At 42.3% G+C, this 15,529-nt stretch overlaps 2 protein-coding genes across 7 annotated transcripts; one reads left to right on the forward strand and one right to left on the reverse strand.

The window, feature by feature from the left end:
* Positions 1-1,334: 1,334 nt before the first annotated feature.
* On the reverse strand, positions 1,335-6,602 carry LOC147206104 (uncharacterized). 5 transcript variants are annotated; one of them, XM_086109337.1, is made up of 9 exons: positions 6,155-6,601; positions 5,927-6,057; positions 5,151-5,254; positions 4,897-5,071; positions 3,859-3,976; positions 3,672-3,757; positions 2,842-2,912; positions 1,741-2,712; positions 1,335-1,667 (listed from the first exon to the last, which is right to left on the reverse strand). In XM_086109337.1, exons 1-9 carry the CDS (start codon positions 6,545-6,547, stop codon positions 1,606-1,608), a joined length of 2,112 nt encoding a protein of 703 aa, XP_085965463.1. In that variant the 5' UTR covers positions 6,548-6,601; the 3' UTR covers positions 1,335-1,605. The 5 variants fall into 5 exon arrangements, with proteins under 5 accessions (XP_085965463.1, XP_085965462.1, XP_085965461.1 ...); XM_086109336.1 differs by having other exon boundaries at positions 1,741-2,727; XM_086109335.1 differs by having other exon boundaries at positions 2,797-2,912.
* A 2,681-nt stretch (positions 6,603-9,283) lies between these two features.
* LOC147206105 (axonemal dynein light intermediate polypeptide 1-like) lies at positions 9,284-15,349 on the forward strand. Of its 2 annotated transcripts, none has more exons than XM_086109225.1 (6): positions 9,284-9,492; positions 12,480-12,616; positions 12,694-12,863; positions 14,029-14,207; positions 14,968-15,132; positions 15,218-15,349. In XM_086109225.1, the coding sequence occupies exons 1-6, from the start codon at positions 9,460-9,462 to the stop codon at positions 15,248-15,250; spliced, it is 717 nt and encodes a 238-aa protein (XP_085965351.1). In that variant the 5' UTR covers positions 9,284-9,459; the 3' UTR covers positions 15,251-15,349. The 2 variants fall into 2 exon arrangements, with proteins under 2 accessions (XP_085965351.1, XP_085965350.1); XM_086109224.1 differs by lacking the exon at positions 9,284-9,492 and adding an exon at positions 11,277-11,496.
* Positions 15,350-15,529: the final 180 nt, after the last annotated feature.

Below are 15,529 nucleotides of genomic sequence, written 5' to 3' on the forward strand. Positions count from 1 at the left end.
GGGATAGTCCACCAGCAGTGACGTCACCGCGAAGAGAAAAACTTCGATTATTTTTTTAATCACTCTAATTGATTGTTTTTTTTAACAGTACAAAGAAGCAATGAGTACTGTCCTTTATTTTTCAGTTTTATTCTTCGATATAATTTTTTGGAAATTATTATTGACTATTTGAGATTTTATATTGAAATGTATTGTGTGTATTGTTGTTTCTGCCCATTGTAGCTGCTATTAAATGTCGTTGCACCATGTGGTACAATGACAATAAAGCTACTATGATTTTTAATGTAATAAAACATTAGTATTACAATATTAATGTTTTACATTATTTAAATTAACATTATGCAAATTATTACTCTTCAAATGTTGATTCAACAGCTATTAAAATATTATTTTAAATGAAGAACAAAAAACTGATACTTAAATACTTTGTGCAGTGATTTTATTTAGTTCTTTTCCCTAAAAGTAGGACAGTTGTCCACAGGGGTGAAGAGAAGGTTCACCGCATCGTCATAGTGAGTTTTCTTCAATTTGACATGCCAGAATGATGCACATTTCCACTGCCGTTGAGTTGATACATTGCAATGTAGGACTAGATAATGTCGAAATGGTACTCGGTGAGATGATTAGAGCAATTAAATTGATACCTTTTCATTTTTGAATTGAAGGCCTCTGGATTGGTTCTGGGGAGCAAAAAAAAAATCAGTATCTGTACGAGAACAACCTGTTGCCATTATAAAACCTAAATCAACTGTACAGTAACATCTGAAGATGCTTAGCTGTCATATAAGTTTCGAAAAAAGTTTACTGCACTGTCTAAACCCTTTTCTGACAAATAAGTAGGCCACTTATACAAAGTATTTTGAACTTGTAACTTTTTTTGGCCCAACCAGTGGTAAATGCCACCACGCTACTACCTGTTCAGTACCTTAGCAACCAGGGCCAACGCCAGGCCATTGTCGCCCATGTAGCGACCTGCCTCCTACCCCTCGCTGAAAGCTACAAAACCAAGTGCAGCATGTAAAGGCATTTCGTTTTTTCAATTGTGATGAATTGCTTCAAAATACTTCCTTGATACCAATTAGTACGAGCTTTTTAGCTCAGGCTTTGGTGTCACACTATGGCATCTTAGAGTGTCATAGAAAGCACACAAAAATAGGTGTGTTTTGCAGCAAATAGTTGAGGACAGGTTCCAATATAGGTTCATAAATAGCTTCCTTAACTGGGTACTTTTACCATGTTTTTTAAAGTGTTATTGTGTTTTTTTCCCATGATGTAGGGAGGTTATATATTAAGAGACTGTGTTGGGTGAATATATGCACATAATGACACCAGCATTTCACACAATTGCAATTTTATTTCCATTCAAAACCCTGACTTGGGAATACAAAAATACTCATATCATTACACAGCGGCAACGCAAAATACGTGACAATTTCGAAACAAAAAGATTTGCCACTTTCCAACACATGTCAATTGTTGATGGTTATTTTTTTTCCATTTCTTTGTCATTTTAATGGAGGCATTATGGCTATGCGGGCAATAACATCCAGTCAGCCATGATCCAGTCAGGATGTTTATTTCGATCGCCACGTTGGAATGTTGACTTTAAGCGAGTTTCTCTGCAACTTCGAAGGGACCCAGTGTGACAACGCCTGCCCATTCATAAACTGAGAAAGAAAAATGGAAAAGATGTATCACATATCAATTTCAGACACTTACAAGTAATACTGAAATGTATACCTGGATGTTCTTTCACTGAACGGCCCGTCCTTCCACTCCAGGTATTGCTACTAGTTGAGGTGCTGGTCCAAGAAGTGCTTGAGGTGCCACTACTTCCAGAACCTCTGGGGTTCCAAGAAACTTTAGCTGGTTGTCCGCCACCTGTTTGGCCACTGCCCACTCCGATGGTGTGCCATGTGGTGCCTCCAGGATTTCCGCCGCCACCAGGGCTCGAGGAAGTGCCTGTGCTACCAGTTCCTCCTGAGCCACTGGAGGTCCAGGAAACCCCGGGTGGCTTGCCTCCCGGTTGGTTTCCACCGCCGGCTCCACCGCTGCCACCACTGCCACCCCCGCCTCCACTGGTGGGCCATGTGCTTCCTCCAGAATGTCCGCCGTCACTACCAGTGCTCCAGAAAGTGCCTGTGCTGCCAGTTCCTCCTGAGCCACTGGAGGGCCAGGAAACCCCGGGTTGCCTGCCTCCCGGTTGTCTTCCACTGCCAGCACCGCCACCGCTGCTGCCGCCACTGCTACCACCGCCTCCACTGGTGTGCCATGTGCTGCCTCCAGAATTTCCGCTGCCACTACCAGTGCTCCAGAAAGTTCCTGTGCTGCCAGTGCCTCCCGGTTGTTTTCCACCGCCGACACCGCCGCTGCCGCCACTGCCACCACCGCCGCCACCACCGCCTCCACCGCCTCCACTGGTGTGCCATGTGCTGCCTCCAGAATTTCCGCCGCCACTACCAGTGCTCCAGAAAGTGCCTGTGCTGCCAGTGCCTCCCGGTTGTTTTCCAGCGCCGACACCGCCGCTGCCGCCACTGCCACCACTGCCACCACCGCCGCCACTACTAGTGCTCCAGGAAGTGCCTGTGCTGCCAGTTCCTCCTGAGCCACTGGAGATCCAGGAAACCCCGGTTTGCTTGCCACCGCCGCTGCCGCTGCCGCCGCCGCCGCCTCCACTGCCGCCACCGCTGCTGCCACCGCTGCTGCCACCACCTATTTGAGAGTTGCCTCCACCACCAGTGTTCCAGTTACCCCCTCCTGTGTGGGTGCCACTTCCGCCACCAGTGTTCAAGTTACCCCCTCCTGTTTGAGAGCCGCCTCCGCCACCGGTGCCCCAGCCACCTGTTTGTCGTTGTCCAACAATAGCGTCACAATTGGCACATGCCGAATCCACGCCGCTGGATTCCCTCCAGCTGCAGCAATACAAAAATAGTCAGTACCGCCTGTGCTCCAGTATAGGTGCAGCTCAATAAATGAGAATATCAGGGAAAATGTTGCCTACAGTACTTCAACCTCATACATTATGCCTCATTCACTCAAAAATGAACCGACCCATTGAAATGAACTACTAAAAGGAATACCTGATAATTACTTTGATCATCTGACATCATCAAGTAATTATTTGAAATGATTATTATTTCAACGATTATTTTCTGTTATTTATTTAAATATCCATTCTTATTTTAAATCATTTATCATTAATATTTTAATAATAATTTATCTTATGTCAATTAATTACCATTGGAACAATAATTATTATTAGCTAAATTTGTTTCTGAAAATAATAATCATTCATGCTTTTTTAATTAATAGTGTACCTGTTTAAATTTACTGACATTAATACACTGGTATTTGAAATTATTAACATGAAAAAAAATTTGATTGCAAAAAGTTAAAATTCCACATCGATGATGTTGTTTGAATTTGTTCTAATTCAAATGAATGATTTATTTGAAATCATTAATATAATTCAAATGATTTGAATTATTGAAATCTTTGCAAAATAAATCTTCTACTAGAATAGATGAACAATTCTAAAACATCATTAGACTATATATTGTCAACCAGGGGTGGCCAAACTTTTTTGACCGAAGATCGGCTTTTGAAGTGACCAACCAAAGCACCTCGATCACGCACGTGCAAGCATGTACACACGCATGCTCATCACTCACTCGTTTATCATGTAGGAGCAGGCCCTGTGGTCACCATCAATGTCGTGGCTGGTCGACGTGGCTCTCAAGTGGCAGGTAATGTAAAGCTGTTGGAAGAGTCAATGGCATTTTATTTATTTATTTTTTTATTTAAAACAGGAGTTTTACCTTTAAAAATCCAGTCAGGCTCGCTTTCGGAGGTGCTCACCATCCCACTGTCAGAGCCCTGGAACTTGAAGGCCTCAAACTGGAACTGGAGCATGTTCTCTGCTGTGCGTTGCATGAACCTAGACTCTGTGCCTGTGATCCTTGCGTCGACTAAACACCTGCACGCAAGACAAGTTGACAAGTTTCAAATGAAGTACTGTACTCTTAACTTTGATAAATTGTTTTTGCAATGAGATTGGGAGAGGTTAAAATGAGCGCTTTCTCTGACTTTCACAATGTTTTTGAAACGTACTTGAAATGAGTATTGGAAGCAAAAAAATAAATAAAAAAGCAACGTTTTTTTCTTAAAACTACAATTAATTGCATTTTAAACAATTCTGAAATGTCGTTTTTTCAGGATTTTATAGGCGACATTACTCCAAGATAGACTCATTGTGACATCTTTTTACATTCTCTGACTTGAAATTTCACAAAGTGAGTTTTTAAATGACATAATTGTACAGAGTAGAGAGAAAAGCAGTACTGTGCTCAGGTGCACTGACAAATTATTTCTGTGTAGGACTGATCATTAGATCTCTGACATAAAATTTCTTGATTGTAGTGCAGTAGGTTTTTAAATCTTGTTTTGTTTGTTTGTTTGTTTGTTTGTTTATTGAACATAAAACATATATACAGTAATAATTTGACAGAAAATAAGGTAGATAAAAAAAGTAAAAAGAAAGAAATCAATCTTCATTCAACACAGTTATTATGTTCAAGGGAGTAGGAAGAAGTAAAAAACTTATCTACTTATCTACACACTTTATCTTCCTTAAAATATGTCAGGGTCCATTGCAATCCACATTAAAAATGAAATTTCTCAAAAACAATGCAGTCAGGGATGAAATGGTTCTTAAAAATAGATTATTCATTTACAGTATATATAAAGCATTATAATTTTTCTTTTTTTTTTTGTTTCTTTCAACAGATATTTTTTTTCCTTTCCTTAATTATGTTCACTTTGTGTGTTTGGTCTAAGATGATTGCTTTGTAAATTGCATGTAGATACTAAGTTGTGTCAATGACTATGGGTGCTTACCCCTGATCAAGGAATGTATATCTGGGGTTGGAGTTCATATCTGGCGAGAGAGTAGCCGTGCAGGTTTCCACAAAAACACGCAGAGGCACGTGGTGGTACTGCCTCACAGTGGCCTCGATACGGACCATGTCTCCCAGGTAGTACTGATAACGGGGCCTCTCGTACATCCAGTCGTCTGTGAGAAGATATCGGATTCGGTAGACATGTTGAAAAATGACAAAGTCGTAGAAGAGGAAAACAGATGCGGTACTAACCGGTCCTCAGGGTCAGAGTGAAGTACAAAAACTCCTCGGCAACCCTGACCGCGGAGAACGGTATCCATTTTGGGTCGAGCGGGAGGCTGCTGACGTTGTGGTGCCTGAAGATTTAAACAGGGGTCAAAGCTTAGATGGCACTACGAGTTTTGTTTTGTTTTTCTTCAAGATGACCGAATTTGGACTTGTTTTACTTTTTGTTGCTCTTGGTGCTCCATTGCTCTTTGGTTGAAGGTTTTATTGTTTGTAAGTTAGCTTGACTGCACCAAAAAATATTTTCAGGAAGATGCTGGTCCATGAGTTTCGCATGTCTGCAACGCAGTCAAAAGTTCCTGGGTCCAAGTGCTTGCCTGGGTTCTTTTTGGACAGCCCAGTTTCCTTCCGCATACCGCGAAACCTTAGATGTTTTCCAAAAATATACTTTGTATAATCATGTGAATTTAAGTGTAAATGTTTGTTTGGCCATGCAACTTGCTGACAACCAGTCTCGGTTATACCACACCTATCACCCGCAGTCAGCTGTGATAAGACTCCAGCTTTCCTGTGACTATGAACAGGATTGATCTGCAGAGAATCCATAGAATAATGGCTTTTCGGGGAAATAGAAGAAAATAAGAACCTGCATATATTATATTCCGGTGCATGTGCAGATAAAAGGGTGCTCATTCTGCACTTTTTTATTCACTTTCAGTTGAACCACAGTTTTTTTTTGGACATTGTTCTAAAATTCCCTCTCTGAATAATGCATGTATTTTCCTGAGAAAATATTGTGTCACCTTGGGTAGTGACATTCCACAATCACAGCAGTTTCAATGTTCCTCACAATGGTCCTCACAATAGGGGAGTCGCTCAGCATTTTGGGGTTATAGTCAATCACAAAAGTGTAGATGAGAGCATCATCTGTCATCTGCAGAGGGGGGGAATAAACGTAATAAAATGCAGAGTGACAAGTTAAAAAGGGATATTTACCCAGTCTCGTTTCACAAAAGCACACTGCGGCTTACCCGTGACATGCTGCCACAGTCTTGCAGCTCGGTCTCGAATATCAACACCTGGGCTTGAGTGTCCTCACCCACTGCGCCACAGGGACCCAGAGTGAGATCGGCGCGCTTGACGAGCTGGCCTGTTCCAAAGAAGTCTTTCTGGACCACCATTCGTGCTTGTCTCTCCCCGCACTCCACAGAGACGGTCTTTGAGGCGATGGGGTGCCTCAGCTCAAAATCAGGTACATGCTCAACTGGAACTGTGGGCCCTTCAGGGTAGGTCCAGCTGAGCGGCCTCTCGAGAACATGCTTAGCCTGCTGCTGATCGTGGTGCTCCTGGTCTACATTCGGGTATCCGGAGCAGAGGCTGACTACCAGAGCCAGTGCCACAAGGCACACAGCAGTGTGCTTCATTATAATGGACGCACAGCAACCAGTGATCCCAACGAGATGCTGTAAGGACCAGAGGCGCGCTTTCACCTCATTTATAAGCAGGCCTTGTGGTTGCCTCCCCTTCCGGTCCCTTGCGTTGGACAGCTCCCGTGATAGCTGATAAGACAAGGTGTCAGCCAATCCAGTTGAGTTGACCGCAGTTGTGTGGTGCTGTGTTTTGACTGGTACGCTGATCTCCGCTCAAATTGTGTCATTCAGTTGCATAACACAAGATCAAAATATCTACAGTCCCGCCACAAGCCACACTATAAGGCAATAAAGAATAGTACATTTTAAGAAATGATTAAACCAGAGCCCAAAGTAAGATTCTGCAACACAGTGGATCCAAATAAAACAGCATTGGTAACTGTCAAAATCACATTGTGAAAGTCTAATGTAGCAATATGTATAATTTCTTCCACCCGAATGATATTTTTTCAACACTGTAAACAGTAAAAGAAATGATCAATTCTTGATTTAGATGTCAAATGACAGCTGGTTACTCGCATTACTGAACAGAGAAAACACAGTTGTGCCTAAGTTTAAACACCCTAGTAGAAATTGTTAGATGTATATACTGGGATTGAAAGAAAACATAAGCAATCAGGCAAAACTCTTATTTCATTTTTTTTATTAATCTTTCAAATGAAACGACAATGAATTTCAGAATCACACGATAATCAAACAAAACAGCAACAACGGAAATAATGAGATGGTGGTCTCCATCCTTATTTGACAAACTCAGCAATAGGTATGTAAACTGATGAGCACCACTGTAGTGTATAGTCGTTGAGTTTTATTCTTGATTCTGGCTTGAATTTGGGTATTTCAAAAAAAAAATCCCCAAATCCATTTTGAAATGAAAAATCAAACTTCAAAATGGTGAGAGGTCATTGATATTGAAGTAGTCTGCATTAAAGCACAAGGCAAGGGTCGAAGGATTCATGGTGACAAATGTGGTGAATTTGCTGTATGCACCATTAACCCTTGCAGGGACAGCGGTTACTGCAGTGGACATCTTATCATGTTATCGGGTTACAGGGTGCGTGAAAGGGTTAAATATGTAACACAAAACCAAGCAATAGGAATCATGCATGTTCTCCCAGCCAATCAGCACAGATGTTAGAATGGATGGACATCAATGAAAGAAAGCTAGAAGTGTACTGGTCTAGACAGTATTTATTATAAATAGGAGGATGAAGATTATAATTTGGAAAATATAAGACACTGCAACTGATGAAAAGGTACAATTATGTCAGTTTTTTTGTTGTTTTTGTTTTTTTAAATAAGCTGAACTGAGAAGATGGCGGTCACCAAAAAGGTTATGTTGACAGTGGGTTACGGTCACCTGTCCTTCACAGAAGATGTCACACTCTGCCTTCTGCCAAAGTACATTTGTGCCAATCGATGATGGACCCCAGCACTGTAGCCAACCCATGAAAGTTACAAAAAAAATGACATCTAAAGAGCTTCCCATGTCGTCAGTTTTGCATAAAAAAGGAACACTGTCACAGTAACAGATCAAGCATGTTTATGGATTCATTTGTTGACAGTGTCAGTTTTCTTTTTCAAAGAAATGTCAAGCACCACAAGAAATGAGTATTATTTTGTGCAACTCTTGAACAGTATGCTGGGAACTGCATTTGTATATTACAATGACAAGGAAAACATTCATGCAAATATTGGCACAAAACTCGAATGAGGTTTGTACTGTCTGTCTGATATGAAAACTAGGACGATTGTCAAAGATTTGAAGGACTTTGACTGGAAACAACTTTGGGGTGTAGTCTTTCTCCCAAACCTTTTCTCATTCATCCAGGTCATTTTATTCTCAGGGCATTGAATCAGGGCGGCCCGGTGGACCAGTGGTGAGCGCGTCGACCGCACAGTGCAGAGGTACGGGGTTCAATTCCAGCTCCGGCCTCCATGTGTGGATTCCTCCCATATTCCAAAAACATGCATTGCATGTTAGTGGAACACTCTAAATCACAGGTGTCGAACTCCGGTCCTGGAGGGCCGTTGTCCTGCATGTTTTCAAAGTCTCCCTGTTGCAACACACCTGATTCAAATGATCAGATCATCATCAAGCTCTGCAGAAGCCTGACATTGAACCTGTCCATTTGAATCAGGTGTGTTGCAACAGGGAGACTTGGAAAACATGCAGGGCAGCGGCCCTCCAGGACCTGAGTTTGACACCCCTGCAAAATCATAGGTGTCAAACTCTGTTTGTAAAAGTGGGCCATCTAGTTAATGTCATCAAAGTACGATCAGTGCGAACAGATTCGTAATTGTGCTCTCCATTTCCATCAATGGCCCAATGCGCTTGAAGTTAAGAGCATGTGTTTATTTTGTCAATGCTGAATGATCACAGATAGCGTGACCCCAGCAGTCGTCGGTCATCCAGACCCGCCAAAGGTTTTTATTATGTAATTGCTCAAACAAGTTGGCATTGTATTTCTATGTGGCACTCAGGGATTGTCCAGGGATTAATGCCAAGTGTGAAATATTCATATCTACCAATGATTGTGGCGATTTTTGGATTTATTTATTTTTTTGCCTAAATTAAGAATCTTTTGCTTCTCATTGCTTCATTCCAACCAGTTTTGGGGAAGCAAATAGAAGGGTTTTTATGTCAACATGAACCACACCTTATAAAATCATCCAGTGTGTGTGTGTGCTGCGACACTCCATGGCAATGAAGTTCATTGGTCTACTTGCGCCCACCCTGCTGCAAGGCTGTGTAGTCGTGCCTCAAAAGGCCACCAACCGGTGGCCTCAGCAAACCTCCAAGCCCGTGGACTCAGACCTAGCTTGCGAGGTGGAGGCACACCAAAAGATACGGCGTGGCCCTGCCGGGACCTCATCTTGTGAATGTAAAGCCATCAATTGTTGCTATGATGCCAACATGTGCTACTATGGCAGACCAGGTAGGTCAAATTTTTGGACTACTGTTCCCTCGCTACGTCACGGTTCATTGCTCGCGCCCCCACTACAGCGAAATTTTTTCAAGTGATCGTTTTGATTACTGGGCTTACGGCCGAGAGTACCACCATATTTCAGTGGTTTGGTATTTGGCAATATTCATTTGTTCGTTTTATTGGGGGAACTATCCTAAATTACTTGTTTTTGCACTTGAGCAAGAGCAATGGAAAGTATTGGTTTAGCCCCATCTGGTGGCAGCTTGGTGTCAACGAAGACATACTGTACTTTGCATTATCCCTATCTTGGGGCAGCTACAGTGGTGTTTTGAGATTTGAGTGACACAACTCGTGGGTTTTTCGAGATTAGAGTGATTGTTTGGCTGTTTTTTTTTGTTTGTCTGTTTTTTTTTGTTTATCTGTTTGTTTTGCTTTGGCTTGGAAGCAAATATTGAGATGCAAGCACTGCATTGGTGACTGTAAACTCAGCTCAACTCAACAAACAGCAGTCTGACAGATTGTGAAAAAAATGCAAAAACAAAAAAAGTGTCTCTATGACTGTATTACGCAGCCCTCAAAACAAATATATATATTTCCCTCCCATCTTTTTCCATTTTCAAACATTTTGAAAAAGCTCTAGGGAGCCACTGAGGGGCGCTAAAGAGCTGCCTGTTGTCGACGCCCGGTCTAACCTATGAGAACGCCATGTCCGCCTCTTTTGAAGTCGCTGTTGGACCCAATGGAGCGATTACCGGGGACAGCCAGTTTGAGTATGTGGCTTCTCTTTTTTTTATTCTGTGCACTCACTGGGCACTATTCGAGAGAGGGGAATTGGAATACATTTGTAGATCATCTAAAGAAATAACTGACAACTTTTAAGAGGACATACTGTAATAATGACTTTTTGATGTGGCCCGCAATTGGCTGCTAACTAGTTCAGGGTATACCTCGCCTACTGACCAAAGACAGCTGGGATAGGCTCCAGCACTTCTACGACCTTTCTGAGGATAAGTGGATCACATGATTGATGGATGGCATGGCAGATGAGGAATTGTTGAAGCATTATTAATATCTTGCACACCACCGTAAACGCTAGTATACAATACTGATGACCTACAACATATTTCGTGTTTTATCAACAATCTCATCATTTCGTATTGACCAAGTACATGGGCTACAAATTAGATTTCCTCAAATTTACAATTGACAAACGACAATCAAAACACCAAAGAGAAGCATTTTTTTTCAAATTATTATATTTATGGTTTCAAATCATTTTTACCGTGATTAATTATATAGCTTCCTGTGATTGTTGAAAGTTTTGTAAACTGATCCGAGTTGCACACAGATGATTTTTTGGGGCACCTGCAGCTGACCTGCTCCCCCGATGGTGCATATTGACTTTCGCTTGCAACGCTAACTACATGAAACAATTACAAATACCACTTTTACCGTGCTATATTTCCCGACATAATCAGACGTAAGCAGCTACTTTGGCTAGCATGACGTATGCTAACGTAGGTAACTATGACAAAAACAAAAGGTGACTCGCTTAATGCTCAGTCTGTCACCACTATTTGACGTCTTCGTTTTCCACACCTTTCTCGCAGGTTACACCAGAAAGCCTGCAAAAGGATGAATATTTCTCAACGTCTTATATTACATAATTATTATTGAAAATACCAGCTCGTCGCGTCATCATCTCGGGGGATTAGTGATGACATCGCGTGACATCTCGTAGGGGAAACAATTTCAAACACTCCTCCATCGAATTTGATGACAAGGGTGACGCGCATAAACGAGGGCGAAGTGACAAGATGAGACAACTGAATGGACACTTTTGACTACACTTACGTATGCATTCATGAAGCCGAGCGGGGGTTTGGGATTTCTGCTGTAGATGTGCTATTTTATTATTATTTTTAAGGCAACATGTTTGAACCTCCCGAGACGCTGCTGAAATATGAGAACCCAGTTTTAATCAGTAAAACTACAGATAAAAAGTGTTCGAAGGTAAGTTTCACGACATCTTGCGCAATAAATCAGAGGTGGGGAAGGTCCTCACACTTTGTACTTGTTGAATCTCAGATTCTTGAATTTAAGGGGGGGGGGGTGTAAAAGTAGAGGATTTGAACGTAAAAAGAAGAAAAAAATACAGACTGAAATGTATTTGAGTACAAAGTAAAATAATGTTTACTGTCAATTATAGACAATTTTTTTGAGATCTTGGCACAATGGGGAAAACTGTATGCAAATTAGTTTAAAGTGTCTTTTTTTTTAAATTCATGCTCTTACTGAGAAGACAAAAAACATGTCAGAGACAAGTGGATGTTCGAGAGATAGGTGAATGTTGTGCCATGCAATAAACAATAGTGAAATATATGCATCCATTATCCGAGCCGCTTAGCCTAACATGAGGGTTGTGTGACCCTATCCCTGCTAATGTTGGACAGTAGGCGGGGTACAACACTTAGGGACAATTAAGATTTTTCCATTAACCTACCATGCATGTTTTTTGGCATGCGGGAGGAAACTGGAGTACTCAAGAGAAAAATCACGCAGGCACAGAGAGAACATGCAGACTCCACACAGGAAGGAAGGAGCCTGGAATCGAACTCTGGACGTTGATGATGTGTTAACCAGTTGATTACTGTCCCACATATATGCATCAATTCATCCATCCATCCATCTATCAATTTTCTAATCCGCCTATCCTCATAAGGTTCGCCAGTGTGTCGGAGCCTATCCCAGCTGTCTTCAGGCAGTAGGCGGGGTACACTCTGAACTGGTTGCCAGCCAATCACAGGTCACACATAGACAAACAACAACCATTAACACACACAATCACACCAAGGACAATTTAGAGGGATCAATTCACCTACCGTTCTTGATTTTGGAATGTGGGAGGAAACCGGAGTACCCGGAGAAAACCCACACAGGCATGAGGAGAACATGCAAACTCGAACCAATCAGGCAATGTAATATGCTATTTACAGGGGGGGCGTCCTTTTAAAGTCAGCAACCAACCGCATGCCGAGTCCCCGGTGCCTCCACCTCCGAAAGCCAAATCCTCTGCAGCCGAAGCCCCGAGGCAGCAAAACGATGACATACTCAACCTCATCTTTCCACCCAGGTACTGTGTATGCCCCTGCTTTCCATGTCATGTCACTCAGGTAATTCAACACTCATTTCATTCTCTTGCCATGCCAGGGAATGGATGGAGGGAAACCAGCTGTGGGTGCAGCAAGTGTCCAGTGCACCGTGCACACGAGCGGACGTGGTGAACCTCGAGGAGCACCTGGACAGGAAGCTGCAGCAAAGACGGGCCATCGAGACGGGAATATGCCCTGTCCGAAGAGAGCTTTATACCCAGTGCTTTGGTAAGGAAACAGCTGTAAAGACATGCAAAAAAACATGACTTGAGGTGGACAGTGAAAAAGGAAAATAGTCATAAAAAAAGTCTAACAATGGTTCTAGGACAGGGAGACTTGAATTTTCTGTCTGCCTTGAGTCTCACTGGCCACTGCAGGAATGAAGTAGCCAAAATTGTGGTCAATTCTTTGCCAAGGCAAGCTGACGACTTCTCCAAGTCGGCCTCCATTTTGTGAAGGAGCTCAGGAATCATATGCAGCCGGCGACTGAGCTTGCTCAATGCCAGGAGTCTGAGTATTGACGGCTTTCCACGCACCCTCAGTCATGACAGCCACCCCCCCCCCCCCCATTTCCAAAAGTACTGCCAGCATCTTCCGAACTTTGCGCTGCATCAGGAAATTGCCAACTCCAAAAAGCAGAATGCCTGTTAACTCATTCACTCCCAAAGACGTTTTTAAACGTCTTTTCAGACTTGGTCTAGAATTGGCTGGAACTGAATGAGTTAACAGGATTGCAGCATTCTTCCAAATCCTTGATGGATAGAATCGCCAGCCACAAGGGTCCTCCACTTCCTCTAGGTGTCCTTCATGTATCCGACCCCAAATGTTCTGTCAGGACAGGTGGGCTCACCTCTACCCATTTGGTTGATTGCATTGAGAAACCACTTGATGAATTCCATCATTTTAAATTTTCGGAGGGAAATGCAGCAGGACGCTCGGGTTGATACTTTAGACAAAGAGATCACACAAAACATAACCTGGGAGAATGAGGCAAGGAGTGAGCAGAGGAAGAAGCGTTAACCTTTTTTGAGAGCCAGAAGAGACATGGGTGAATGAATTGTTCGGACGTCCACCTCACAGTTTTGAGGTTGGGGCTTAAAATCTGGAATCCGGCCTTCTTGCATGGAATTTACATGTTCTCCCCATGCTTGTGTGGGTTTTCTCCCGACTACTCCGGCTTCCTCCCATATTCTTAAAACATGTGTGTTAAGTTCATTTAAAAATTACCTCTTCTTCTTTTGGTTCATTATTAATTATGGTACGACTCTGAAGGCGTGCAACTCTACATTTGGACTTATTAAAAACACCTCTTAAGTTTTTGAAATGTTCGGAAGGTGAATGTTTTTTCTGATAAGAGGGCTGTGTCATAATTACAGCTGCTCTCTGTGTATAGATGAGCTGATCAGGCAGGTAACCATCAACTGCGCAGAGCGTGGTCACTTGTTGTTGCGGGTCCGAGATGAGATCCAGATGACCATCGCCGCTTACCAGACCTTTTACGAGAGTAGCGTGGTTTTTGGCATGAGGAAAGCTCTGCAGGCTGAGCAGGACAAGGTGGACATGCAGAAAAAAGTAAGGACAATTTATTTTCCCTTTGGTCATCAAGTAACCCTGCATTTTTTATTTGATTGAGCAGGTTGATATAGTGGTGAACTTGTCTCCCCCACAGTTGAGTTCTTGGGCTGAGGAGTGAAAGCAAAGAAAAAAGAAAAAAGAAATCAACCAAACAATGGTCCATAGCTTGAGTGGCTTCGGTAGATTTAAAAAAAATAAATCCGAGTAAAACTAAGAACCAGCCAGAGACTGACTTAAAGGCAAGTCCACTTCAACATTTTCTTTGCACTGTGGTCTATGCTCCCCCAAGTAGTTTAAATATATTTATATTTTGATTAATATATTGCATTTGTGGAATATGAGTAAGCCGGAAAATCCACCCATTTTTATCCATCTCAGGGGACGGCCATTTTGCCTCTTGCCGTGGACTGAAATTGACATCACAGTTGCTCGGGGCTCAGGTAATAATGAATCACGGAGGAGGGGAAAAAAAAGGAAGAACGTTATTCTTTCAGGCCGACCGAACTTCTGGCCGCCTCAGTGTGAACCCTTGAATTTCGACGGAGCCAACACAATGAAGAGATGATTATAATTTTTGTTTGGTGTGCGCCTTCAACATACAGAAATTCCACTGTAAAAATCCAAAAAGCCTTACACCCAATAAATGCCTGGCACCTGTTGTGGTTGACGAAATCATCTTCTGATGTGAGATGAATAAAATCTCAGCAGCATTTCTTCAATTAATGCGTGTTTTCATGTTGACTCTTGTTCTTCATAGATAGCCGTGCTGGAGCAGCAGAAAGAGGAGCTGCAGAAAGAGTTGCGTGATGAAAAGGCCAAATGTGACGCCATTGAAAAGACCGAAGAGGAAAAACACGAGGTTCAGGAAAAGAAATACACAGAGCAGATTCAGTTCCTTAAGAGAACCAACCAGCAGCTTAAGGTGATGATGCGTCAAACTAGCGTTCATAACGATGGCGTGAATTGAAACTGAAACAGTTCTGTCTTTTTCATTTTGTCCCATTTAGGCTCAGCTGGAGGGGGTTGTGACACCCAAATAACTTCACAGTGGACATTTTACTACATAGAATGTCACTGAACAATGTCTTTTTTATGAATGAAATGTAATAATTGAATATTAAATGTCTTTTTTTAAAGAATGGATAAGAGTGTATAATTATTTGTGCCCTGGGTTATTTGACTGAAGTAATTGCCTTTTTGGGGCCTCACCATGCCCAGAAATTCCTCAATTTGTGCAAGTACCTGTACCCCGGTAAAAATACAGTAGTACTGTATATGTATTTTAGGTGTCCCCAACACTTCCCCCAAAACTCACTCAG

Source organism: Hippocampus guttulatus, chromosome 4 (assembly GCF_054856545.1).
Source record: "Hippocampus guttulatus isolate MCC_2025c chromosome 4, RoL_Hgut_1.0, whole genome shotgun sequence".
NCBI classification, from domain to species: Eukaryota; Metazoa; Chordata; class Actinopteri; order Syngnathiformes; family Syngnathidae; genus Hippocampus; species Hippocampus guttulatus.

Bases quoted from the DNA above. Each gene is read 5' to 3' on its own strand.
- LOC147206104 (XM_086109338.1), bottom strand. From the start codon at position 6,547: ATGAAGCACACTGCTGTGTGCCTTGTGGCACTGGCTCTGGTAGTCAGC. The intron at 6,058-6,154 runs GTAAGCCGCAGT...CCCCCTCTGCAG, and splicing joins ACTGTGGCAGCATGTCACGG to ATGACAGATGATGCTCTCAT. The intron at 1,668-1,740 runs GTATACATTTCA...TTTCTTTCTCAG, and splicing joins TTCAGTGAAAGAACATCCAG to TTTATGAATGGGCAGGCGTT.
- LOC147206105 (XM_086109224.1), top strand. From the start codon at position 11,416: ATGTTTGAACCTCCCGAGACGCTGCTGAAATATGAGAACCCAGTTTTA. The intron at 11,497-12,479 runs GTAAGTTTCACG...TGCTATTTACAG, and splicing joins CAGATAAAAAGTGTTCGAAG to GGGGGGCGTCCTTTTAAAGT. The intron at 12,864-14,028 runs GTAAGGAAACAG...CTCTGTGTATAG, and splicing joins GCTTTATACCCAGTGCTTTG to ATGAGCTGATCAGGCAGGTA.